Raw genomic sequence first — 27,931 nt, forward strand, 5'->3', positions numbered from 1 at the left:
CTGAGCTACATCTAAAATAAATTGCACCAGCCTCCAAATAGAACAAAAGGAGCAAAGTGCTAAATTTGTCATTTTATAAATAAAGTAGGAGAGGGAATATTTTTCAAGATTTTAAATAAAATCCCCTTAATTAGAAATGTGAGAAAATGTTGCTAAGGAATTCATCAGGTACCAGGGATTTGACTAATCTGCCCCTCTTCCACTATTAAATAGAGACCTGGGCTTGGAACAGATGCTGTGGAATTGACCCACGAAATTCATTTGCTCAGCCATCATAGCACATTTCAGCAGGGATTGGGACGTGCATACAGCCATAGGAAATACACTCCTGGGATGCACCTAACCAGTTGTAACACAACCTTTGTTATAGCAGACTCTGCCCACTTTAAGCAATGCCCCAATTCACCCATAACACATACGCACACCCTGCCTTTGTGCTGTACTGAATAGGAGCTACTTACACCTGTCTTAAATTCAGCACTTAGCCTACGCCATAGAAAGAACACATCTGCTGAATTTTACCTAACTGCAGTCAATCCCCTGTTTCCTACTGCTGACACAGCTTACATAATGCAGCACTGAAATGAGGCATACTATATCTCTCAAGCCTATATCTCTTTCCTTTGATCCTTTGACACAGCCAAGGATCAGGGAGAGGGGCTCACATACACCCCAGAGGGCCACAGCCCCTCAAATCATCTCCTAGCACAATCACAGCTCTTCTGCACTACACTTAATACAGTGAATGCAGCTGGAATGCATACAGGTAATTCCCACTGGTTACTGACAGCTTCAGCGGAGCAGAGTTAAGGTTGTTAACTCTGGTTTTCCTGGATTTCAGAAGTGAGTTAGAAATACCTTAATTTCCTAGTTTTCACAAGTTTGAGTTTTGCTAAACTCAACATTCTGCTGGAAAACCTTAACTCTGCATTAACCAAGGTTTTTGTCAGTGTAAAAAGGAAATAAGATGGAATGGGTTGTGTGACGGTAAGGCTTTATGGAAATATGCTTATGAATATATATGACATAACTGGAATATGTTCTATGCTACATATGCCATGTAACATATCTATGTAAAGGTTATGATCTACTGAATCTATTAATCCTATTTGTATGCATGTATCATTTTTGTATTCGAAGTTATGAATATTGGCCATGTACTGGCTTGATATCTAAATAACCTTAGTAGAGCATTTGGTCAGTTCCTGGAGAAAGGAATTCTCAAAGTTAAGTGCCCAATCAAGAAGCGCTTAAGGAACAATGCGTCTTGGAAGGCTCCAATCCACATAAGAAGTCTTCCTGGAGACATTCAAGGTACCATGTGGGCAATGGCTGCTGCCTGTAAAAACTGTGAGTCATGCATGGACATGTGACTGGCCCAGATGACTCCAGAACTCCATCTTGGAGCTGGACTTTGCATAGGAGAGAGGAGGGGGTCTCCACCCACAAGAGAAAGTCTATTTAAGCCCATGGGAGACCCCTCCATTTTGTCTTCAGCTAGCTAAGGAGGTAGTCTTTCCACCCGCAAGGATACCTGAAAGAAACTGGAACAAAGGACAGTAACTACAAGGGGTGTGAGTGATTGTTGGACCCAGACTAGAAATAGACTAGTCTGTAAAAGAGCTTACTGGAACTGGTAAGAATTTTATCTGTATTCAGTTTGATTAGACATAGACTTGCGTGTTTTATTTGATTTTGCTTGGTAATTCGCTTTGTTCTGTCTGTTACTACTTGGAATCACTTAAATCCTACTTTCTATATTTAATACAATCACTTTTTACTTATTAGTTAACCCAGAGTATGTATTAATACTGGGGGCAAACAGCTGTGCATATCTCTCTATCAGTGTTATAGAGGGCGAACAATGTATGAGTTTACCTTGTATAAGCTTTATATAGGATAAAACGGATTTATTTGGGGTTTGGACCCCATTGGGAGTTGAGCATCTGAGTGTCAAGGACAGGAACACTTCTGTAAGCTGCTTTCAGTTAAGCCTACAGCGGTTAGGGGACGTGGTTCAGACCTGGCTCTGGGTTTACACCAAGCTAATGGGCCTGGCTCAAACCAGGCAGGGCACTGAAGTCCTAAGCTGCCAGGGCAGGAAAGCAGGGGCAGAAATAGTCTTGGCACATCAGGTGGCAGCTCCCAGGGGGTTTCTGTGATCCAACCCATCACAGGTTGGATACCCCATAAATTCTGTAAGGAATATAAAGGACTATGGTAATGCAGATAGGTCCTTTTCAAGTGCTGGGTTGATAGAGGAGGGAAGGGATGGTGAATCTGTCTTGTGTAGGTGTTGGGGTTGTGGAAGGGAGGGAATGGGGTTTTTAGTTTTCAGGCATTGACATAGAAGCAAGGCAAGAGAGACATCCGATGAAGTGAGCTGTAGCTCACGAAAGCTTATGCTCTAATAAATTTGTTAGTCTCTAAGGTGCCACAAGTACTCCTTTTCTTTTTGAGAATACAGACTAACACGGCTGCTACTCTGAAACCAGTCTCTCCACTGCAATTCTTGTGAAGGGAGGGGAGAAGAAGTGATAATGAGACGGAGAAGTCAGAAGTGGGAATGGGAAGGAGAGTTGGCTTTCCAAAGCTCATGGGTGGAGAGCTGGAGTAACTTTTCAAGGCACTAAAGAGCAAGGGTAGAGGGAGGATAGGGGACTTTTCAAGGTGCTTCTTCTTTGGAAAGCCTCTCTTCTGTTTAGAGAAAAAAAATCTCTTCAAGACAAAATGCTGCCAGGCAACATGAATTTAGAACAGTTGAATGATGAGGCTGCTCATGATGAACTTGGAAAACTCAGAAGTAGGTCAAGTTTTAAGCTATATGAGAATAAAGACATTAACATATCACAGAGGAGGCTTTCTTGTTCTGGTGGTAAATTAAAAACTGGAGGAATAAATGCAAAGGCAGTTGATATAAAACTAAGTGGGAAACATTCCAACAGGATTATTGTATCACCCTGTCATGACTGCATTACTCAGGACTCTCCATCACTGAGACATGACTACATCACTTTTTCTGTTAGAAAAACATCCACCACCTCTTCTGTATCACAGCACAGTACCCAGGAGCCTTCATCACCAAGACATGACTGCATCACCTCTGCTATAGCACTGTACAGCATCAGGGAGCCACTTGCAGTGAGTGGGTGATCTCTGCTGTATTTTAGCCAAAGTATTGAATGACTGAGTTTTGAGAAACTGAATGAGCTGAGACCCTGACTATTCTGATTCCATCATGAGCCTCATTGTTCCTGCTGGATTTTATTTCTTTTCAAACCATTGCCACCCACGTGTTTTCCCTCTTTTATTCACAGGTATAGCTCCCCTTGTGAACCACCAGCAAAACCATGGCTTCAGTTCTCTCACCAGATATTACTGAAGAGAACTGCCAGGTTGTCCCATTGGCCTCACTCACTGTTACACAGAGCTCGCTTTCCCAGATGTCACTCATGAGATCTATCACTATCATCCAGGGTAATTTGTGAGAAACAGAAGAACAAGTTTCCTTAGTTCATGTTTCCTGAAACACTCCATTTCAGGAGTCCAGCATCAAATGATACCCTCATTTTCTTCCCCACAGTCCTGCTTCTTGCACACCAAGGAGACCTGCTTCCCAGACCTTGCCTGTCTCTCTCCTACAGCATCAGATTCATACTCCCTCTCTCCCTGTTGTTCTTTTCTTCTCTTTAATCCTGACTCTTCCCCTGACTCCTGGCCCTGCTGTTAAATTCCCCCATCGCTCATCACGTCGCAGGCAGACACTGGGGCTGCCCCATTCACACAGCCCCATTTCTCTAAGCGAGGGCTCTCACATGCTTGTTTTCCTGCAATTCAGAGGGTATTATCCCCTGTTATCTTGTGTTTGGGGTAGGCCCTTCCTTAGTGAGGGTCTGTTTGTCCACTAACAAGGCCCACACAAGCAAAGCAAGTTGCTTCTGGAACCTCTCTTTTGGAGGCCTGTCATAAATATAAAGGGAAGGGTAACCACATTTCTGTATACAGTACTATAAAATCCCTCCTGGCCAGAGGCAAAACCCTTTCACCTGTAAAGGCTTAAGAAGCTAAGGTAACCTAGCTGGCATCTGATCCAGAATGACCAATGAGAGGACAAGATTCTTTCAAATCTGGAGTTGGGGGGGGAGGGGGAAGGGTCAGTCTGTCTGTGTGATGCTTTTGCCGGGAACAGATCAGGAATGCAGACTTACAACTCCTGTTAAATTAGTAAGTAATCTAGCTAGAAATGCATTAGATTTCCTTTTGTTTAATGGCTGGTAAAATAAGCTGTGCTGGAGGGAATGTATATTCCTGTTTTTGTGTCTTTTTGTAACTTAAGGTTTTGCCTAGAGGGATTCTCTATGTTTTGAATCTGATTACCCTGTAAGGTATTTACCATCTTGATTTTACAGAGGTGGTTTTTTTACCTTTTCTTTAATTTAAAATTCTTCTTCTTTTATAAACCTGATTGGATCTTAAGAACAATGAAAAATCAAGGGTTTGGGTCCGTCCTCACCTGTACCAGTTGGTGAGGATTCTTATCAAGCCTTCCCCAGGAAAGAGGGTGTAGGGCTTGGGGGGATATTTTGAGGGAAGACGTCTCCAAGTGGGCTCTTCCCTGTTCTTTGTTTAAAACGCTTGGTGGTGGCAGCATAGGGTTCAAGGATAAGGCAAAGTTTGTACCTTGGGGAAGTTTTTAACCTAAGTTGGTAAGAATAAGCTTAGGGGGTCTTTCATGCAGGTCCCCCATATCTGTACCCTAGAGTTCAGAGTGGGGAAGGAACCTTGATATGGTTGCAGAGTGGTGGGATCGTTTTGAACCAGAAGCACAGCAGGATTTGAAAAGGTGATTGCAGCTGTAGATTCTGTCTCTCTGCCTGGGGAACAGAGCAGCAGGCATAACAAAAGGATTTTTCTGTAGGCTGAGAACAGCTATCAGGTTACAGCACAGCAAAATTTTACAAGCCAGTTTTTTTGTTGTTTGTTTGTTTTCTTTCTAATTCTCGGGTGTAAAGTTAGTTAAAAACAGAGAGGTTAGGATGACAGACTGCACTGTTCAACAGAAGTTGAAATTAGCCAGATATGAGACTGAGGAAAAACAAAAGGAAATCTAACGCATTTCTATCTAGATTACTTACTTACTTAACAGGAGTTGTAAGTCCGCATTCCTGATCTGTTCCCAGCAAAAGCGTCGCAAGACAGACTGACCCTTTGTTTCCCCGCCCTCCAGATTTGAAAGAATCTTGTCCTCTCATTGGTCATTTTGGGTCAGGTGCCAGCTAGGTTATCTTAGTTTCTTAACCCTTTACAGGTGAAAGGGTTTTGCCTCTAGCCAGGAGGGATTTTATAGCACTGTATACAGAAAGATGGTTACCCTTCCCTTTATATTTATGACAAGGCCTCACATCCCACGCGAGTTCTGGAACTCAACTGAGATATCCCTTATCTTCCTCTCCAGCAGCAGGATCGGAGAAAGAGGTGTCGGCTCACCGTCAACCCCATCTTTTCCTCTCACCAAAAAAGGGGGCAACTCATGGCCAGATTTCCCCATTCTAGCAGTTTGGGCACCTGCAAAGCACAAGAGTGGCTTTGTCTCCTATTGTCATTCCCTGCTTCTGTCTCCAGTCTCTCTTCTGGGGAGGTAGAGGTAGTGCTTGGAAAAAAAAGTACATGGCAGGTCTCCTGGTTCCTGACCTACCCATTATCAGGGTTTGGATAGCAGAAATTTCCTGCAGGGAGACCGAAGGACTTGCCCCTATAAGGGGACACTATCATCTCCATCACACATCAACTAATGGGCCACAAGCTCACATCAAAAGCCAAGCAGGCAAGGAAGATTGTATGGACAAAAGAGGCTCAGGGCACCAGTGTCTCTGTTTCTCGATCCTCTTGAGTTTCTCTGAAATACGCATTATTCTAGCTCACACAGAGATGGACTTTTTTGAGTGCATGTGGGTAAGGGGTAGGGACTTGTTTGTTTAGCCTCCCTGTCCCCAGGCTACTGCCCTTTGAGAGAGAACACTGTGTTCTTTGCTCCTGGCAGCCACACTCAACCTGACACAGTTGGTTTGGTGGGAGCCACAGAGCAGGCAGGGATGACTCATTCTGCCTCAATGGCTCATTCAGGAGCTGCAGGGAGAAGCTATTTATAACCAGCCGTTCAGGTTCAGTGCAGCAGCATCTTCAACACAGGGAAAGGGAGGGGATTTTTCAGTTACAAATATAAACACTACAGTGCCTCCAGAGGCACCCAGTGAGCAGCTGACCTCAGCCAGTCCTCTATCCCAGTCCCTTTGCCCAGCTCTCTGCATGTGTTCTTGTCCCACCTTGGGCTCTGCCCATAACCCATGTGTACAAAACACAGACTCTTGCCATTAGTCTAGCTGTCACCCATTCTGCCTGTCAGTGATCCTAGCAAACTCACCTCACTCTGTCTGTCTTGTCATTGAAGCAAGTTTCTTCCCGGATGGTCTCAAACAATCATCATACCAACAGGAAACTCCATCTAAAACCCTCTGAGGTAGGGTTGCCAACTTTGTATTTAAAAAACGAGGAACTGTTTTCTTAGCATACCCGCCCCACCCCTCCTCCCGATATTATTATTATTTATTACTATTTATTAAAAATAATTAATAAGCAGTTCTTGTAGGAGAAGGATTTTATAATTGTACTATAAGAATAGAGGTACTAATGTATGTCTTGATTTCATTTTAAGAATGACCCTCTGGGACACTGGTAGGAATGCATCTGACAGACTGCCAGTGCCTGTACTGATGTTAAGGCAGGGACAGACCAGAACAATCCTTATGACTAATTATGGTCACCCTTTTATTTTAGGATAAGTAATAATGTCTATTATAGTTTCCTATATGTATTACAAATTAGGCACTCTAGTTATTTATACATTTCTTTGTTTTAAGGTTTAGTGAATAAAAGACAGGATTTTGTATTGTCTATGATAAATAGATTAGAGAAATGTTGAGGGCCTGAAGCCCCAATGTGAATTGTTTTAGTTATAAGATTTAGCAAGACTTAACTTACAATGTATTCTGCATACCTATGAAGATTTCTGTGAGAGACTGTTTGTGTAAATGAGGAATGCATGCATCAGGAAAAGATAAGGTGTGAAAGCCATCACAAATGGTCAAGAAAAAGTGAGAGACTTGGAAACACCAGGAGACAATCAGAAATATCCATTGTATCCGAGGCTAAACATGTTAGCAGCATTGACGACCTCAGAGGTGAGGCAGGCACCCCCGAAGGCGAGATAACGATGGGAAGCCTGACAATAACCATCAAATGATAACAGCAGAAACTCCAAGATTAACACCACTTAAGGACTAATGATTACAGGATGACATTGCAAAATGCTTGGACTCAACTGGGAATTTACAACTATAAAGATGGGGTGTTTTGCCATGGAACTCTGAGTTCAGTCCTGCAAAACCTCGGAGCATCTGATCGCATCCAACAGAACCCAGCTCCTCACTCGTGTTCAATCTAACTGGCCATTAGATTGACTTGAGCTACAACAGATTGGTAACTATAAAAACATCAACTGGCAGGACTGTGTGCATGATGTGTGTGTGTGTGACTGAAAAGCATATGCTAACTGTTGTATTTTCAATAAATATGGCATATTTGCCTTCTCTCTTATAAAAGATACTGTGTGCTTTGTATAGCATAACATACTCACTTACATTTACCATGGGTATTTCTTGCTGCTTTTTGCAGCACTCAGCAACTCCCCATATTTTTTCATCTCTGTACAACAAGATTGGATGTCCCTTGTAATAAAGGACTGTTGGCAATCCTAGAGTGTCCCTTGTATAGGAGCTAATGCTGTAATTTATGGGATTCCTGAGTTATTTTCCTGACCCTGCCACAGACTCAATTTCTCTATATGTTAAATGGGGACAATGATACCCATCTTTGTTTAACATATTGAGATCTATGGATGAAAAGCACCCCCATGTTGTTGTTATTACCAGAGAAAGGGGCACAGACTAATAAGAAATCACATCACATAATAGCAGGGGACAGCATGTTCAAGAGAAATATTTTCTATAAGCATCTACCTGTCTAGATCTAAATACTTCTGTGGCATGCATCATGGAGATTCTGAGCATGTTTCAGGATTCTGAATTTTATGTTAAAATAAATGGTTTTGATTTGTCTATTCTTTAAGATGCTTTTGAAGTCAAGTCTGCAACAACCCAGTGAGCTCCTTTTGCCTTGATATTTAGTGTGTGTTCCTTACCATACTCTTAAACCAACATGCATATTGGGAACAATTCAGAGATCAAAGAGCTGCATGGCTCGCATCATTCTGGAACCCCTTCCCACAGATTCTGCACTTTTCAGCTGGCTCTGCAGAATCACTTCACCATGGGCCTCCTCTCTTTTCCTATTCTCACCTCTTTGTTTCTCATGTCCATTCCCACCAACAAGACCACTGCTCCTTCATTGTCTATGGCCATTATATAGTGCCAGTGCCTATATAGACTATCTGGCACATCCACAGCTGCTAAATCTATACCAGCAGGCCATCTGCTCTTCAGAGTTCCCCCGGCTGCCCAACTCCCTTCACTGCTGCTCCCTTACCTTACCTGGCTGCCTTAAATCATTGCACCCTCAACCTTCTGGGCTTATTGGCCCTATTAGCAGTGTCATTTCATTAATAGTCTAGGCCCTGAAGCCATAAAATAAATAACTGACTTGTCCCTATTTTCCTATCAGTTAACTATATGAATAGCACACACTTATAAAATAGCCAAGCAGTGATGCTGCAGGAATCATTACTTTCCCAGTGTCCAACTATGAAGTTTCTGGCTGAGACCAGTAAATGTTAAAAAAAAAAACCCTTGTATTCTTCAGTGGGAGACCAGGGCTTGCATTGGGCTGATGGGCAGTGGTATGGCAGATCAGCACATCTCTCAAGCTGCTATCTTCTTCCAAATCTCAGCTTTTGCTTTTTAAAAAAATCAGGGCTTTGTCTACACTTAAAATGCTGCAGCAGCAGAGCTGCACCGATGCAGCTGCACCACTGTAGCACTTCAGCGAAGACGTTCTTTGCCAACGGGAGAGAGCTCTCCCTTCAGCATAAAAAACCTACCTCTGCAAGTGACATAAGCTTTGTCTGTGGGAAAACTCTCTCGCCAATATAGAGCTGTGCACACGAATGCTTATGTTGGTTTAATTTACGTTGCTTATGTGGAATAATCACACCCCTGAGTGACATAAATTTTGCCGACATAGGCTATAGTGTAATTCTAGCCTAAGTGCTATCTGCACCAGGAGTTAGGTTGGTATAACGGCATTGCTCAGGGGTGTAGTTATAGCAACATAAATTGCTAGTGTAGACCCAGCCTCAGTCTCTGTCTGTGATGGTTGTAAAGAGAAACTAAAAAATGTGAAATAAGTAATTGATGCAGAGGTGTTTATAGGAGCCTGCAGAGAGGTTGGGACAATATCTCTGATAGATGGGAACTGAACCATTCATTTCAGTGAAGTGTTAACTCAGATGACTAGTGATGATAAATTAAATGTCAACACTATTAGCTATTTCATTTCTCAACTCATCTTGCATAGGCCATGAGATGGTACCTGGAGCTGTCCTTGGCCCATGGTCGCAGGATTATCCTTTCCAGCTGTCTTGCCCATTTCCCCTTTGCTGCCCTGGACATGAGCTGGCACTTACCTCACCTGTTCAGACCAAGTACTCCCTGCATATCTCACAATCTTCTCTTTGACTTAGGGATGATGACACTCTTCAGGAAAGCTCAGGAGTTGACAACTACCCCCTCCAAGCCCAAGAGGCCATGATCTAAGTGCCAAGTGTGAGCTGCCCCTGGTCAGTCTCCAGGATCCCAGAGTTGTCAGGGCCACGGAGGGGACATCAAGAGTGTGTGCATTTCAGAGGCTCAGGAGGGATTTACCTTCCTGCAATTCCAATTGCTTGTTTTCTATCAGGAAAATCCCTTTTGACAGCCTGGGCGGAGAGCTTCTAATTCCCGTCTACGGCTCATTTTTCATTTCAATCCCTCAGTGAAAGGATTTTAATGCTTGATGGATTCAAACTAAATTATTTCTGTTACTGTGGCTTTGCAAAAGCCTCTAGGGGGTGTGTGTGTGTGTGTGTGTGTGTGTGTGTGTGTGTATGCAGGGGAGGAGGGCTGGAACTTGTTTTTGTTACATTCCGATAAGCCCCCTCTCCAAGGGAAATGCAGTTCTTTTCTTCATGTAGGAGCGTCTTACTGATGATCCCTCTCATGCTGTCTTTCTGGCTCTTAGATCACAGCAGTGCCCATAGAAGAGCTGCCATTTCACGGGCAAATCAGTGTCCCTTTCCTCTGCTCCACACCAGTAGTTCTAGTACAAATTTCTACAAAAATAAAATAACCATCAGGATGTGCTCCAGGAATGGCGCTGGAGTGGTGGTTGGCTTGGTTGGACATGTGCATCTTCCACAGCCTTTGCCTCTCATAACAGGACTCTTTGCAGGGAACGGGGAAGTAGCACTGGTTATGAGACTAGCAGTTACAGCCTGGTACATGGCATCACCTTAGCTGAGTTCTATTCCTATTTCTGCCATTGACTCACTATGTGACCATGGGCAGGTCATGTCCTCTCCTGTGCCTAAGTTTCTCTTACTGTAAAATAGGGATCGTGATGTCTGTCTCACAGCAGGAGCAGTGGTTGTGAAAATTAATCCATGCTTCTAAAGTATTTTGAGATCCTCAGATGCGTGGGACTATAGAAGGGGAAAGTATTGTTATATATTCCAGTCCCAGGTTCTCCCATCAACAAAAGTCACTGTAGGGAACGATGAAGGGGCACTACCTGTGAGACAACTTGTTCCAGGCCCAGACTTTCCCAGCAGGAGGCTCTCTAAGGAATTGTATAGCCACAAAGGCTATGGAGAAGATCAGAGCTTCTCCAGTCCCAGTGTCTCCCAGAAGGTGACATTAAACTGGGGGAATGGTAGATACGCTGGAGGGTAGGGATAGAATACAGAGGGCCCTAGACAAATTAGAGGATTGGGCCAAAAGAAATCTGATCAGGTTCAACAAGGACAATTGCAGAGTCCTTCATTTAGGACAGAAGAATCCCGAGCACTGCTACAGACTAGTGACCTAGAGGCTAGGCGGTAGTTCTGCAGAGAAGGACCTAGGGGTTTCAGTGGACGAGAAGATAGATATGAGTCAACAGTGTGCCCTTGTTGCCAAGAAGGCTAACATCATTTTGGGCTGTATAAGTAGGAGCATTGCCATCAGATCGAGGGACGTGATCATTCCCCTCTATTCAGCATTGGTGACGCCTCATCTGGAGTACTGTGTCCAGTTTTGGGCCCCACATTACAAGAAGGACGTGGAAAAATTGGAAAGAGTTCAGCAGAGGGGAACAAGCATGATTAGGGGGCTGGAGCACACGACTCATGAGGAGAAGCTGAGGGAACTGGGATTATTTAGTCAGCAGAAGAGAAGAATGAGGGGGGATTTGATAGCTGCTTTCAACTACCTGAAAGGGGATTCCAAAGAGGATGGATCTAGACTGTTCTCAGTGGTAGCAGATGACGGAACAAGAAGTAATGGTCTCAAGTTCAGTGGGGGAGGTTTAGGTTGGATATTAGGAAAAACCTCTTTCACTAGGAAGGTGATGAAGCACTGGAATGGGTTAACTAGGGAGGTGGTGGAATCTCCTTCCTTAGAGGTTTTTAAGGTTAGGCTTGACAAAGCCCTGGCTGGGATGATTTAGTTGGGGATTGGTCCTGCTTTGAGCAGGGGGTTGGACTAGATGACCTCCTGAGGTCCCTTCCAACACTAATATTCTATAAGGCATCTGTTGGGTGAGTAAAATACATTTTCAAAATGAAATCAGAAGTATTTGCCCAATTATAACATGAAACAGAGTGGCATTTCTCTGGTAATAACGACAAGCTGAGGCCATCAGAGGGGCTGTTTCCTGGACAGTGACAGGAGAGATGGCCTGGTCTCTAGGGAGATGATCGTCTGCTCATTCGAACACTCTGTGGAAGATTTTCTTTCTTTTCTTTTATATATGGAGAGAGAGAGAGTAAATAAAATGACCACAGAGTGCACATGCCTAAGAGAAGGAAGACGTCCTAGTCTCCTCTCCTCTCCTAGTTTCTCCTCTTTTTTGTTGCTCTGTCTCATGACCTCTACAGAGGTTTTTGCATTGATGCTTGAGATTTCTCCCCCTCCGCCCTGCCAAAGATATCACTTCCCACCACCTCATTTGCCTTTGATCACAGCCTTGCAGATGGCTCTGACATTATGCGCATTCCCTACAGCAGTGCAAAGCCATAATCCTTTTAATAGCTGGAGGTTTTCAGTTTAAATCATTTATTAATATTCATTCCTAATTATAAACCATTTTAGTGACATCTGAAAATCTGTCTTATGTAATGTCCTTATTCACACTTGAGTCCTTCAGATTTGGAGTGCCAGGAAATAACTCCCTCTCTCTTTTGATCTCCCCGTTCTGTCATTAGTCCTTGTGCCTTTAATGCACAAAGTCATTAAAAACATACAATACATTTCAAGTGTTTAAGCTCAGTTAATGTATATTTTAAAAAAAATCCTACTGTATTATGTGGAGTGTAATTTGCTGTCATGTTTGCACTTAAGTGCTGCAGCAGTCAGCAACAGGAGTAGAGTGGAAGACTCCATAAAGTCTTCTAGGGGTCTTGTTATGCAGATGTAATTCACCTGGGAAGACTTCAGATACTGTGAAGTATGCTATAAAAAACTATGATATAGAAGATTTTTCACAAAGTCCTGAGTGTTGCTAACTTTCTATATGCAACAGCTCTTGGGAATGGGAGTAAGTGATAGAGAACCTAGGACTTTTAAATGGACACAAATCAGACGTCAAGAATTATAACATTCAAAAACCGGTTGGAGAATTCTTCAGTCTCTCTGGTCACTCGATTACAGACCTAAAAGTGGCAATATTACAACAAAAAAACTTCAAAAACAGACTCCAATGAGAGACTGCTGAATTGGAATTAATTTGCAAACAGCTTGAATAACGACTGGGAGTGGATGTGTCATTACACAAAGTATTCAGAGTAGCAGCCGTGTTAGTCTGTATTCGCAAAAAGAAAAGGAGTACTTGTGGCACCTTAGAGACTAACAAATTTATTAGAGCATAAGCTTTCGTGAGCTACAGCTTGTGTGTATATAAATCTCTCCTCTGTTTTTTCCACCAAATGCATCCGATGAAGTGAGCTGTAGCTCACGAAAGCTTATTCTCTAATAAATTTGTTAGTCTCTAAGGTGCCACAAGTACTCCTTTTCTTTTTACACAAAGTAAAACTATTTCCCCATGTTTATTTTTTCCCCCTACTGTTCCTCACATGTTCTTGTCAACTGCTGGAAATGGCCCACCTTGATTATCACTACAAAAGGTGTTGTTTTTTTTTTTTCCCTCTTCTGCTGGTAATAGCTCACCTTACCTGATCACTCTTGTTACAGTGTGTATGGTAACACCCATTGTTTCATGTTCTCTGTGTATAAAGTCCCCCTACTGTATTTTCCACTGAATGCATCCGATGAAGTGAGCTGTAGCTCACGAAAGCTTATGCTCAAATAAATGTGTTTAGTCTCTAAGATGCCACAAGTACTCCTTTTCTTTTTTAGAGAGTTAGGGATCCTGGGGACCAGGAACCAATAACTCACTTATTTTTATAGATATTCCAGCAAGGCACTGAGCCAGGGAAAGGGGGAAAGGATCCTAAGTGGTCCAGAGTCATAATGAGCCTTGTTTAGTGTAAAGTTCTTAGGTCTGCTGTGAACTCCCTGAAGATAATTATTCCTTTCCTGACTACAGTACTGACTCTAATTGGTTCAGTTAGCTGCCATCCTTTTCCAAATGTCAATTGCAATGTTTGCATCTTTTAGTGAGTGCTTGAAGTAGTCTTTAAAACCCAGTACTGGCCTATTCACTGATGTGAACTTTGCTGTAGCTGATTGGGAGACTTTTTTAGGAGACAGGCCCAGAGCACTTTCAAACATTCCTTACCTCAGCATAGTTGAATAACAGCAGCAGCTGGTATCTTTGACTGAAAATCTGTTCTTACCAGATTTGTGGCCAAATTCTGCAGGCTTAACTTGTTTGCATGAGCTTCTGTAAAGCATCTGAATATTTGGGTGTGTAGGGAAACTAGACTTGAACTCCAAGAGTTTGATCCTTCTCGCAGTCACACTGGTGAAAATCATGAGTAACTCTGTGGAAGTCATTGGAAGCAAGTTGTTGTGAGATCAGTATCAGGCCTTTTAATCTTTTGATGTTTTCCCATTATTAGTCTATGGGGGACACTTCTATGTCATTGCAGAGCCTCCTTCCCTTTTAAACTAAATAGTTCAAAACCAGGCTATTGTTTCCTCTGAGCAAAAGACTCCATCACTGAAACTTGTTTTCGATAGGATGCTGTCAGATTAAGTTTGGCTCAAATCTAGGTGGTGTGTAGGGAGGAAAAAAACTTTGATAAGACCTGAAACCAAGATAATTGTTTGTTTCTATTACACTAAAAATTAAGTAAAGTCCAGTGGAAACAGTGTTGTGAGGTTTTTAAAGAAATAAACAACACCATCCTGTGTTCACAATCCAAACATTGCTGCATAGAGATAGTACATGAGAAACTGAAAGTGAAGCTGACTTGAAACTGACTAGATACCCAAAGCGAAGTGACTGCCCTTTTCAGTTCATTGTACAGCCTGAAAGAAATGCAAAGAGTAGACAAAGAGCATTAATACTAAATTAGATTTTGAAAATTATTTCAGTTTTCATATACTGGTGTTATTAATAACTAGATAAATTAGAGAAGTCAGTTTGAACAGCAAATCTGAACTGCTTCCTTCATCCCAGCTTGGAAAAGGATGGGGGAATAGATCTGGACCTATTCCTATATTTTTAGGGTCAGGATCACAAAAAAACAAAACAAAAGAAGCCTAGTTTCTTGCATCTGGCTTGGATGCTGGCCAAGAAGACAGGAAAAAAATCATTTCCGAAGCCTCAATACTTAATACTTTGTACTTAAATAGAAATCAAATGGTTTCAAAACACTTCAGAAAAGTGGATAAGTGTAACTACCTACTTTACATATAAAGTAACCAAGGCACAATGAGGTGAAGGGGCCGATTGTTACAGGTGCCACACAGTATGAGAAAAGATGTCAGCATCTGGCCTCAACTGTCTCAGATAAGGTCACAGGAGATCAGAGAGGGGACTAGAACCCAGGTGTCCTGACTTTCAGCCCCCGTGCTGTATCCACTAATTTGTGCTACCTCGAAAAAAATAGGGAGGTGATTTTTGCCACTGCAGGTAACTTTGAGCACCTGTGTCTTATCTTCTTACTAAGATCAAATGTGGCCTGTTTGTAGTATTTTTATCTCAAACATGATCTACTATACAGTCCCAGATAAAACAGCTACTCTTTCCATATGTGCTAATTTGCCCCTGTAAAAATTTGTCTCCTTGCCTTATGGAAAACTACTGTAGAGTTTAATAGCAATGAAACCAAGACATTTCTCTAGGTAGTTAGTAAGGTTCTATAAAAATTGGTTTCCCCTATAAAATGTAATAGAAAATGACAATCTTACAATGGAGGGTTTTTTAATCATCCTGTGGAATTTAATAGAGGATGCTATCCCTGCTAAAGAATTCCATAGGGTGGTTCAGAAAAAATCTATTCTAAGGTTATTATTTTCTATTCAATTCTATAGGACTTGTCCATAAAAGTTAGGGTTCTTCATTCTAATCCAATCCAACCCCCTAGAGGCATGTTAGGAAGTTGAACTTCATTTCTGTATCATGCAGTTTCCATCAGAAATGTAAATACCTCACACCAATACTTTGTGAACTTTTTTATGGTTTTGTTTTGCCTGCGAGGATTTGTAACCACCCCACTTTCATCCATTTTGATAAGCTGCTGGCACAGTCACTCTGTGCTGCTGTGTATGTGAATTTGTGACATTTGAGAATGCACTAACACCTGGTTCCTTGTTCTTCACCTTAAAAAATCCACCTGAATGAGCAGGTGTTCAAGATTTATTTTAGGCCTACAGATGGGGCATAAAATATGCCTAGTGCACAGGGATGTAAGTCAGGAGACCTAGTGTCTTTTACCAGCTCCTTTGCTGTCTTGGTATATTTGCTGGATAAATCATGTCACCGTCCCGTGCCTCAGTCTCCCCATCTGTAAAATATGGATAATTACTCTTACCCTCTTTTGGAAAGTGTGTTGCCATCCTGGAAGATGTAGTAAGTACTCAGATCTGGGTTGTAGTCCCTAAAAAAGATTTTTTGGTTTTTGCCCTCTGTGTGGAATATTTCTTAATGCAATCCTCTTTATTGTTCAGTTTGTGCTCTAGTATATAGGATTCAGTGAAAGCTCAGTTAAGTGACATGGGATTTAAATTCCCAGGGAACAGGGAGCCAAATAAGAGCTATGGCATGAGGGAAATCTCATACCAAATTCAGGTTTATTTGTCTATCACAAGATTCAGTCTATTAACATCACTACTAATTATTATAACAATTTCCAGTTCTATAGCACTTTTCACCCTGAAAGATCCCAGTTCTCTTTTCACACTGTATATCTAGAGATCTTTCTCCCACCACTGAAATGCAGCCATCTTTGAGGTGGGACACCATAAGCGTTCTGCATTTATAACGGTACTGTAGAAGTGAGCAATGACTTCAGTTGAAACTGAAGGGAAAGTTAGGCAGAATGGCTGATCCTCAAAGGTATTTAGGTGCCTAACTGTCATTGAAATTAATGGTAATTAAATATTGAAATAACTTTGAGATTCTGGGCTAATTAACTGTTCAAGCTATTATTTGCCTAGGAAATCAGGGTAGTACTCAAACTCTTGCAAAAATATTATTGGGTCTTTTAGTGACTATGAATCCTCAGTGCCTTTGTGTTATGTTTCAGGTACAAGATGATGCCTCCAACAGCGTAGTGTCCCCTAACAGTGTGGTAGGGTGTTGGTTCAGCATTGGCTCAGAGGAAAGAGGGCTATCTACTGGTCTTAAACTTTTCATATTATGACCAGCGTTTGGGGTTTTTTTTTTTGCCTTCCTCTGCAGCATGTGGGTGTGGGTCACTTGCCAGGATTATCTGGGTATATCTCATTTAATCATGTCCTTGCCATTGCAGAGGCCTCAAGCACTAGTTTATCTCGGTCTTTCCTATTCCCTCCTATTCTTTCCCTGTGAAACATAAGAGTCCAGTTTTTTATGGGTCTCGTTTACTTTGGTCTCATTCTGGTTGTTGGGTTTAGTGTGCAGATGGTGGTGGTGGCTTGTGCTATACAAGAGGTCAGACTTGATGATCTAGTGGTCCCTTCTGGCCTTGAACTCTATGATTCTGTGTTTGGGTGCCTAAAGTTAGGAACCTAAATTAATATTTAGGTACCTAATTAAAAGTGACCTGATTTTTAGAGGTGCTGAGCTACTGCAGTTCGTGTTGATTTCTGTAGGAATTGCAGGTGCTCAGCGCCTCTGAAGATTAGGCCACTTTTCCTTAGGTGCCCTAGCCAAGATTTTTACATATATCATTTTAACAGCCAAGTTTGATAGTTTTGACCTGAGTCACCAGTACCATCTCTTGCAATCCCCTGGGATTGCCTTAGACAGCTCTCAAGTTCTAAACAGACTTAAGCCTTCTTAGTGTATGTGAATTAGGTCCTGATCCTGCAAGAATTTAAGGATCAGGATCCTAATCAGATCCCAGCCTAAGGTGATGAAGCTTCAAGCTATAGTGGTTTATCCTCCTCCCCACAGTGAACGGGGTTAAGCTGAAGCTGGTCAGTGTATGTCCATATTTTCAGACTCATATTTTCATTTCTGTTTATTGGCTGTATGTGCCAAATTGTCTCTCCAGAGCTATGTTCTAATGGCACCTTGTTGATTTTGTACCATTAGCTATGTTCATTATGTAAAATCTTTGCAATGAAGGGAGAACAGCCGCCCCGGAGCCTGGAGATAATGAGTGAATCACTCTGGCCAATCCAAGCTGAGTTTGAGTTCAGAGTATTTATTTTACACCCTTAGCTTTTTTGCTGTATAACTGAGTCCCCTCTGCAGAGTCATGATGGCCGCTCATGTTTTAGTTGTTATATTGGAGAGACCAATGGATGAAAAGGAGCAACTGCTTGTGTCCTAATTTCCCAAACACCCGGCAGGGGGTGGCAAGATGAAATGGCACAAGAATCTGTCATCATCTGCAAATGGCACACATATAGACACTTCATTCCCAGTTGTGTTAGTCTGTATTCGCAAAAAGCTCACGAAAGCCTATGCTCAAATAAATTTGTTAGTCTCTAAGGTGCCACAAGTACTCCTTTTCATTCCCAGTGAATCCTGAGTTGCAGAAAAGAGCCTTTTCCCATCATAAGGTTGAAAGGTGTCCTCTACCAAGGATGGACAGGCTGCAGCAAAGATCAGCGTGCTAGGCTATAAGTAAAGGCAATAACAATCGCCTCAGTCCATCCCCAGTGCAAATCCTTGCTCCTACTCCATCCCTCAAGAAGCCCTCCAATGCAACCCCTCAATGTCTGGTAAATAGGGTCTGATAAATTTTTCATGGATGGCACATATTAAAAATATGCCAAGGCAGGCAGAAATGGAAGACATTTACCACATAGGCAGGGATACATTCACCTCTGCTCAGTTCAGCTCAAGAGTCCACCTATGTCTCTGAAAAGAGGGCACTGCTCATGTGACCCAGGTGCCGTTTTAGCCCTTTCTGCAGGGAAGAGATCACTCCCATCACATGACCTGATTCCTTGGGACTGCCTCACCCTCCCACAGCTCTGTGAGCTCCCAGAGGAAGCAGGGTGTCTGGAAGATTTGTACCCATCCAGGTGAGATGCCTGAGAGAGCTGGGCTCATCTGGAAGGAGAGTATTGAGAGGTCTCTTATGAAAACTTTTCCTCCCATGTTAATTGTTGTGCTCAATTTGAGCTAAAGATGAGCCAATTGATAGAACTTTCCTTTCCTATTAACTCCTGGCACCACGTTTTTTTGCCCTGGGACTTCCCCTTGCCATCCACAGGCTGGCACCAGGTGTCCCTGCTATAGCCATGTCAACACTGCTTTTATTTTTTTACATGGATAATTCTTCTTTTTAACACAAGAACTCAGAAATCTACACCTTAATGTGCTGCCCCAGCTGCCGTGTGGTGTACCTCCCCTTCCCCGAGCGCCAGAGAGAGCCCTGCTAGTTGGAGGTTATGAAGAAGTGGGACTGTTCTTAATGTTTCCTCTGAATGCTGTAGGGGTGCCTCAGTTTCCCCTATGCATTTCTTAAGTCTCTAGGTGTTGGGATAAGGGGGTGTAATTCTTGCAGAGCAAAGGGCCAGTGTACATAAATGTCTCTGTCTCCTGGCAACTGTTGGCCTTGGCCCTTCCCCCCTGCAACGTGATAGCTAAAGGGCTGGAGAACAAAGGAATCAGGTGACCTCCTGGCCCAAGAAAGGGACAAAGCCCATAGGAGGAGGGGGTGGAGAGAGTCTGTTTGGGCTGGCTGGGAATGAGGAGTGAAGTGCAGATGTGGTTGTCTGTCTCACTGCCCCCCAAAATGGACCTGGCTGAGGGGTCCTGTTCTCTGTACCTACAAGTTCTGTTTTAGACCATGTTCTTGTTATCTAATAAACCTCTGTTTTACTGGGTGGCTAAGAGTCACATCTGACTGCGAAGTTGGGGTGCAGAACCCTCTGGCTTCCCCAGGACCCCGCCTGGGCGGACTCGCTGTGGGAAGTGCATGGAGGGGAAGAGCATGCTGAATGCTCTGAGGTCAGACGCAGGAAGGTGGAAGCCGTGTGAGCTTTTTTGCCCTGAAGACAGTCTGCTCACAGAGAGGAGACTTCACCAGAGTCCTGACTGGCTTCATAGGGAGCAGTTCCAAAGCATTGCCCGGGGACTCTGTGACAAGGTGCACTGTGAAGTGGATCACAGTTTGATAGAGAACGGGTCTGGCTAGAGGAAGGACCACAGTTGGCCACTTTGAGTGCAGAGTGCATGGATCTGCAGGGCCAAACCAGCTTTAAGGACTGAGTTAATTCTCTTCCCAGCATCTAGGGCTGGAGCTGGGTCTGTAAGAGGGAGCTCAGAAGGATGCAGCTCTAAGAAGATTCCTGGGTTTGTTATGGAACTGAGTTGGGGTGGGCTGCTGCTTCTCTGGAGCTTGGGTGAAGTTAGGCCTTGCTCTTTGGCTCAGGGAAGCCCTGCTGTATTTGTCCTTTAGAGGGGCAGGGCATTTCTTAAATTTCCTTTTCTGCTTGGTGTGGCCAACAGAAAAGATTTTTAAAGTTAACTGACATGTGCAATATCTCTTGCTCTTAGTGGCCTATCATGTTAGCAACAAAGGGCCCTAGTCACGCAAAGGACGGCATCTTTCCCTACCATCATCATGACAAGAAATGCTGTTTGCCTCTGTATCTTTCTCCTTCACCCCATTGAAGATTGCTCCCATCTGCCATGTCCCCACTGTCCTGCTAGAGAGGCACAACCTGATTCTACCTCTGACAGGCCCTGCAGCATCACTCCCCCCACCTCCCCATAGCTAAGAGGACAAGACAGAATGTCACTTCCCCTCCTCCTCTTCTCTCCTCTCTCTCAATCATTCTTGGTTCTTTCACACTATCTCTGTTTCCTGTAGGTTCTCTTCTCTCTTGTAGGCTGCTGTCTCTGTCTTTCCATCTCTGTCTCCACTGAGATTGCTAAACCCCTGTCTCTTTCCTATCCCTCCCCAGAGTCCCCATAGGGCCACTTGTGCTCCTTTCCTCTTCAGAGTTATTTGATTGCAGAACCCAGTTCTCTCCTGTCTGCTTGCTGCCCTTCATCTAGTGTTGGCTGAAGTGAGCTTTCTGTTCCCAGTGACACTGCATGTGAAGTAGCCAGAGTGGATCTGAGCACAGGGATTACAGCCAGAACAATAATGCCTTTGTAATGCTGTGGGGATTATTCTTCTCCTATGGAGTAAGACCTGAAGAGCAACGCCACATCATCAAGCAAACATAACCTCCAGCTGTCAGTTCTGTAACTCCCTTTAGAGACAGACACATGCTTGGCCAACTGCAATTTCCCTGAAGGCAGACACTTGGCACCCTTGTTCCCATTGAAACACACTGTGATTCTGCATCTTCATTTGACAGAGACAGCGACATGGTAGAGGATGTGATGGGCCTTCTTTTGCCATGGAACAAGTCTCCTCTCTAGCAACCCAGCAGCTCTGCCTAGTCCACCTTTGCTTTCAGTTTGTTCATCCTTCTCACTCCTTCTTCCTTTGATGGATGATTCCATAATAAAATGACCTTCTGGAAGAAAAAAAATCTCTTCTAATTCCTATCCTATCCCCTACTTCTTGAACTTCAGTTCCTACCCCTTTCCTGTACCAAAATGGGTCTCTGTAGGAGCCTTTCACACACTCTTATCATGGTTAGATCCCCATAAAGGCAACAGCTTTTCAAGACTAAAACAAGTTCAGTTTCACCTCACTTTCCTCAGGAAAGGAATCCTTGTTCACAAAAATCCTCAGTATATATCTTTCTACCATTATCATTTCAGAACGCCTTTTCAATCGCAGCATATGAGCTAAATTCTGGTTCCATCTACATCAATGGCAAAATGCCCATTTGCTTGGCTGGGACCAGGAGTTGGTCTAGCATGTTTTGGAGTGATTCAGAGGCTATTTCATGAGCAACAGTACTGGGTTCAGCACTCTACAGAGCACCTAAGGAACTTACACTCTACATTAACTAGCCAGTACAGTTTGGATATATAATGCCATAACTGCTTGTCAGATATCCAAGCAGTGATTTATCCCTTTGTTTAAGGTAATGTCCTACCCTTGATCCCCTGGCAGGATGCCACTAATGGGTTTCACGGGGCAAGATGGGATCTTAATAAGAAGAGAGCATTCATTGAGTGCACAAGGTGAGTGAGTGAGTTCAAAGCTAAAGCAGCCCTATGGAAGAAGGTCTGAATGTGAGAGTGGGAGAATGATAGAAAAGAAATGCTCAGAGAGGATAGAATAGGGGCTTCTGGGAGTCAGGACTCTTCTGTTCCCAGCTCTGTCATTGACTAGCTATGTGACCTTGGGTAAAAGTAATTTTAATTTATCTGTGCCTCACGCTCTCCACATGTAAAATGAGGATGAGACCTGCCTGTCCCATATGTGTAGTTGTGTTTGTAAAGCACTTTGAGAAGCTCAGATGGAGGTGCTCCTGGAGAGCCGAGTGTTATAGTTTTCATAGAAGAAGGTAGTGTTTCTCCAAATGCAAGTGTAAGGAAGACAAGGACCAGGAAAATGTAATACTGCAGAAAGATCTATTCCAACAAATCACAAAGCCCATGGCCTCTCCTTCCTCAGGCATTCTGGGGCTTCTCAGCTTGTCCTGGGGCATTTCTCACTCATCTCACTGTCAAGCCGTTCCTTAACAGGCCTGCTCCCTATGCTCTTTAATACAAACTGAAATATGCTCTTTTGAGTTTCCTTTAGGACAGATAATACACCCCTGGTTCCTTTGAATCCTGCTCCATTTCTTCCAGGCCCTTTTCACTAGTGCTAAGGAGAGACAAAAAGATTCAGATCCCAACAGCAAAGAGCTTTTGATAATCGTTGTAAAGATGGGGCAGGATTTTTACCACCTACAGGCAGTGCTGCATTCATAATTACCTGCTGGAATGGGACAGGCACCTCCGTGCCACCTACTGACATTGAGATGCCTATGACTTTAGGAATGGAATGTCATCCCCTTTCTGGTTTAGTATCTGATTTTGAATTACACAGATAGCTTTGACATTAGTTCCATCTCAGGAAGCAGTGAGTGCGCATGGTATGTAATATAATCTTAAAAAGAAAAGGAGTACTTGTGGCACCTTAGAGACTAACAAATTTATTAGAGCATAAGCTTTCGTGAGCTACAGCTCACTTCATCGGATGCATTCCTACCACTCTATACGGCTAAATTCAGTGCCTTGCATAATCACAGGTTTCAGAGTAGCAGCCGTGTTAGTCTGTATTCGCAAAAAGAAAAGGAGTACTTGTGGCACCTTAGAGACTAACAAATTTATTAGAGCATAAGCTTTCGTGAGCTACAGCATCCGATGAGCTGTAGCTCACGAAAGCTTATGCTCTAATAAATTTGTTAGTCTCTAAGGTGCCACAAGTACTCCTTTTCTTTTTGCGAATACAGACTAACACGGCTGCTACTCTGAAATATAATCTTAGTGTCTCAAGGATTCTGTTCTGTCTTCTTTTGTATTGCCAGCTGGCATAGAATATCCATTCTCTCTGGAGAGATGTTCATATACATATAGCAGCTGGATTTATGGTGGTTCACTCTGTAACTGGGCACCGTTGTTCCTTGGCATTTGGCTCCTGCATATCAGCTAGCTCTTTAGTATTCAGTCGATGCCACACAGCCTCTTGCCTTACCCTGAAATCCCAAGATTAAACTGTGAGTGCAAGAGGACATAAGTGAAGAACTTTAAAAGCAAATTTGAAAGGAGGGTCTATTTCAGATTCTCCAAACATGTTCCTTCCCTGCTGAGACCCCGCCTGGATTAGTGAACAACAAGTGTTAGATCCATGCTCTTAATCTGTCCCATTCTGCACTTGCTTCAGCTGCTGCCTGTTTCCTTGCTGCTCTGTTCTATAACGTGGCTCTTAGGCTGCATTGTTATTGACTCAGTTAGTAGAGCTGTTTCTTATCTTCATCCCTGAAATGCTCTCCAAAGTGATGAATCACACACCTGCGTAAGTGACTCCCTTCCCACAAATGAGGCATCTGCTCAAAATTCTGCAGTGCTCAGTTGATTGAGACAGGGAACTATAACCCATCTGCTGGCAGTGATATCACCACAGTCCTCAGAAATAGCCCCAGGAACTTCATGCTTCTTCACAGCAAGCAATGTCAAATAGGACTCCAGTGGTGTGAACTTCCTCACAGCCGTGCGCGGTCAGTGCCAGCTGGGACTCTAGGAATGCCAACTTCTCTAAAAGCAAGTACCATGACAATATCAGAACTTCAGTACTATGGGCTTCTCCAAAGCCCACCTAATGTCTGTATGAGTTCCTCATTATGGATTATCATACCAGTGTGCTGTTTAGTGTGATCTTCCTTGCAGAAATGTCTCTTCAGTATCCATGAGTTCTCCAGCTACAGTAGTTCCAGCGAGGACTCTGCCTCTCATACATAACCATACTGCTTCTGGAGTGCAGTTCTAGTTTAATATAACATATGAACAGCCAGTTATACAAAAGGGCAGCTGGGCTATAATTAAGAGCTAGAATGGCAGTGTAGATATGAGCAGGAAATTGCTACTGGACAAGTGTCCTTATTACAATAACTACTATCTCAACTGGCACTAATTAGCCATAGAACCTGGACTCTTCTCTTGACCCTTGAGAGGGCCTGAGGCATATTGTGGGAGAATCTTGCACTGCAGCTGAACATGCTAAGTTAAGCATCTTCAGACTCCAAGACTGTTAATGAAATATAAACACAGCATGGAAAAGTTGGGGAAGGAGAGAGTGTGGACTTTACTCACTGAGAACATGTGTCTGACTGGAACATTTAGCGCTTATCTTTGTCCAACAACTGCTTAAATTTTAAAGCTCCTTTTCAAACCTGTCACCCTTTGAGAATAATGTTGTGGGTTTGATTACAGTAACACTTGAGGCACCAATTTCTTAGAAACAAACATTTCTTTATTTTTATAATCGCCCTGAACCAAGGCCCCAGATCCATTACCAGGCTTGCATCTGAGTTCACAGGAAGAAGCTATCTCTAAAATAGTCTGAACTGACTCCAGCCCTCCTGAACTTCGAGAACATTGGGATTTGGATCAGGAATCTGAATCTTCACCTTTGGGAGTGTTTTGATCCAGGGATTTGTTCCTGTCCATTATACCAGTAAGAAGTTTGGTCTAAGATTCCAGGGATGTATTACTTAAGCAGTTTAAGCTCCCTAAAAACAGTGCTCAAAAAGTGCCTGCTAGAACTCTGGGGAATGTGGAGTCCCTGATTGCAGTGCTAACCACCACTTTCATAGCTGTGACATCCTCACAGCAATGCACCAGTGGAAGCCATCACTACACCAACAGGAGCTTTCTCACAGCAGTGTGTTCAACTCAGCTAGTACGCCAGCTGTGTGAGCTTCCTCACAGCAGGGCCCTGCCCTTGCCCGCTGCAGTGTGAGCTTCCCCACAGCAGTGCCCTGCTCTGTCCTCTGCAGTGTGAGATTCCCCACAGCAGTGACCAGCCCTGTCCCTGTCCTCTGCAGAGTGAGCTTCCCCACAGCAGTGCCCTGTCCCTGTCCTCTGCAGAGTGAGCTTCCCCACAGCAGTGCCCTGTCCCTGTCCTCTGCAGGGTGAGCTTCCCCACTGCAGTGCCAAACTTTATTTCTGATGCGTAGCCTGAGTTAATCCTCTTTCTGCTGTCCGCTCTCCTCTCTTCAAGTTCCTGCTCCCAGAAGAGCTGGGCCGAAGCTGCTTGGAAAGTTGACCCCCCTGCAAGTCAAGGCGGGGGCCGGTTACCAAGACAAGGGAAGGGGGCTAATGTCAAGCGTCCTTGGATGTTTATGGTGATGCTCATCTTCTGCCTGACACCGAACCGGCTCCCTCAGCCCCTCCCGGTGGGTGAGAGGGACGGATTCGGGTTTCAGGCGCTCGGACTCCCCTCCACGTTCACGCACCACCCTATCCCCGGTTAAAAATGCGTGCAGCTGTAGCAGCGATCTCCATCCTCCCCGCGCCTGCTGGGAGCTGCAGACAGCGCAGCCCGGGCTGGGTGGGAGATGGCTGCTGCCCTCCGCATCCACCCGAGCGGAGCCGCGGAGCGCCAGTATTCACCTATTCCCGGCTTCTCCGCGCCCGCCTGCTCCCCCAGCGCCCCCGGGTGGGCTCCTCTCGCTGGGGAGGGGAGGAGGAGACTCAGCGCCTCACCTGAAGGAGCTGCGCGTCGGCACCTGCGGCTGCCAGCCAGGGGAGGGGGAGGCTGCTGCCCTCCAGCCCCCTGCTCCCTGGCCCAGCCAGTGCCTTCCCAGGCCATTGTCTGAGCTGTCACATGGGCCGTGGTGCTGAATTTAAGCAGATTTCCGAAGGACATGCCACGAGCACTTCCTCCAGCCCGTGGGGACTGCCGGGCGGAGAGCTTCCCCCAGACACCAGCCGCCGCGGGCTTTACGATGCGCCTGTAGCCTCCCCGAGATGAGCTCGCCCATTGCAAAGAGCGAATCCAAGACTTCGCTGCTGCAGGCCGGGGGGAGCCGGAGGGCTGCGGCAGGAGCGGAGCCCCAGCCCAGGAAGAGCCATGCCCGGGACGGGAAAGGACAACCCAGGTACCCAGCGAGGGAGCTGAGCCGCCAGGAGCAGCTCCATGGGGACCCCAGTTCCAGGAGGCCACTTTGCCACCCGGGAGTCAAGGAGAATGGCGTGAAGGGGCTCAAGAAGCAGTCACATGGACAGGGCGAGAGCCAGCCGGAGCCAACAGAAGGAGGTCCAAGCAGAGGCAGCCGCAAGGAACAAGCGAGGACATCTAGGCACCATCACCACTCTAAGCAGCAGCATCCCAGCCGGGACCAACAGCAGCGGCACACCCAGAGGGATGGGGAGGAGAGGGAGGAGGACTTATTCTTTGGTCACAGAGAGGGGTCTAGCAGAGAGTCCCTAAAGCTCTCTGAAGGCTCGTCACCTCTGTCCAAATCCAGCAGCAAGTACTCCACCAAGTCCAACAGCAGCGACAGGTCCGGGGAGGCAGATCCCCTCTTCCACCAGCTGCACCCCATCCTCAGCTCCGTCTTTGGCCAGGTAAGGACCAGAGTGTCTCACACCCGCCCAGCCCCCGCGTCTTTCTGCCCCTTTACGCATCTTTGGCTTGCCGGCTCGGAGCCCTCCTGTGCTTTAGAGATAAGCTCGCAGCTATAAATGCACTGCTTCCTGGCTGCCTCTGCAAAACTTCTCTGAGCCATTTGCATCACAGTGGTGTAAAGTTAAAAGGGGCGTCTTCCTTGCAATTGTGAACGAGGGTGCGTGTGTTTGTGTGGAGCGGGAAGGTTTGTACCGCGGACGGGCATGGGATATGCTTCGGTGTGCGGGCTGGGAGCTGGCTTTGCGAGTGTCTATTGATAAAGGGCGGCCGGGGGGTGGAATCTGTGCACTTTGGGTCTTCCCTACGGAAAGAACAAACCCCCTCAGGTCAATGGCTTATAGGAATTCCCCGTTGGGAGGCGGACACTGTCTGCTGGGTGACAAAGGGTTCTTTCTGGTCGGCTCTTCCATGTGCTGCGCGGCGTGTGGCGCTCTGAGAGACATCAGGCAATTTAATTATATTTCATCCCAACACCAAAGTGAATCCCACCCCTCACCCCATCCCCCTCTCTCCTTGGTTCACTGAAAATCCACTCTAGTTGCCTGGGCTAAATTGTGGCTGTGTCTTGGGGGAGGGAGTCAAAGAATCTGATCTGAAAAAGAAATGCAGATATTAGTCTTTCTCTCTCTCTCTCTCTCACCTTTTCTTTTCTTTATATGTTTACTTCTCCTTAGGGTACATTTATGTGCAATGAGAATCATGAATCTGATGGCAGAGCTGTGGGAAGAAGGGAGGGGGACAAAAAATCCTTCTGACCCAATTCTGAAACCCTCACAGTCAGTGTGTTGAGAAGGAACAGATGCTTTCAGTGTTTGCAAGCTCTTTCTGTATAAAGCTGTTGTTTTTAGCTGCACCTGGTAATGAAATGACCCCTACAGGGCTATTCTTTAAAAGTGAAGAGGCAAAGGGAGCCTCACTTCCAATTTTCATTTAGAGCCATTATGGGATGTTACTGGGAAATGTAATCTCCAGGAAGATTAATGTAACTAGGATTTCCCAGAAGCACAACTGTAGGTATAAACCAAT

The 27,931-nt window shown here is 44.6% G+C and overlaps 1 protein-coding gene across 6 annotated transcripts in view; it reads left to right on the top strand.

Moving 5' to 3' along the window:
* Nucleotides 1-682: 682 nt before the first annotated feature.
* The window catches only part of CABP1 (calcium binding protein 1), a 58,623-nt gene continuing 31,374 nt past the window's right edge, over nt 683-27,931 (top strand). For 2 of the 6 annotated variants that reach the window (XM_038374034.2, XM_038374036.2), the window contains exon 1: nt 25,825-26,844. In XM_038374034.2, the coding sequence (XP_038229962.1) occupies nt 26,245-26,844 (600 nt within the window). In that variant the 5' untranslated portion in view covers nt 25,825-26,244. Of the gene's footprint in view, nt 767-25,748; nt 26,845-27,931 lie in introns of those variants that run through there. The other 4 variants (XM_043497999.1, XM_038374037.2, XM_038374035.2 and 1 more) reach the window with 4 other exon arrangements.

This window comes from Dermochelys coriacea, chromosome 15 (assembly GCF_009764565.3).
Source record: "Dermochelys coriacea isolate rDerCor1 chromosome 15, rDerCor1.pri.v4, whole genome shotgun sequence".
In the NCBI taxonomy this organism is placed as follows: Eukaryota; Metazoa; Chordata; order Testudines; family Dermochelyidae; genus Dermochelys; species Dermochelys coriacea.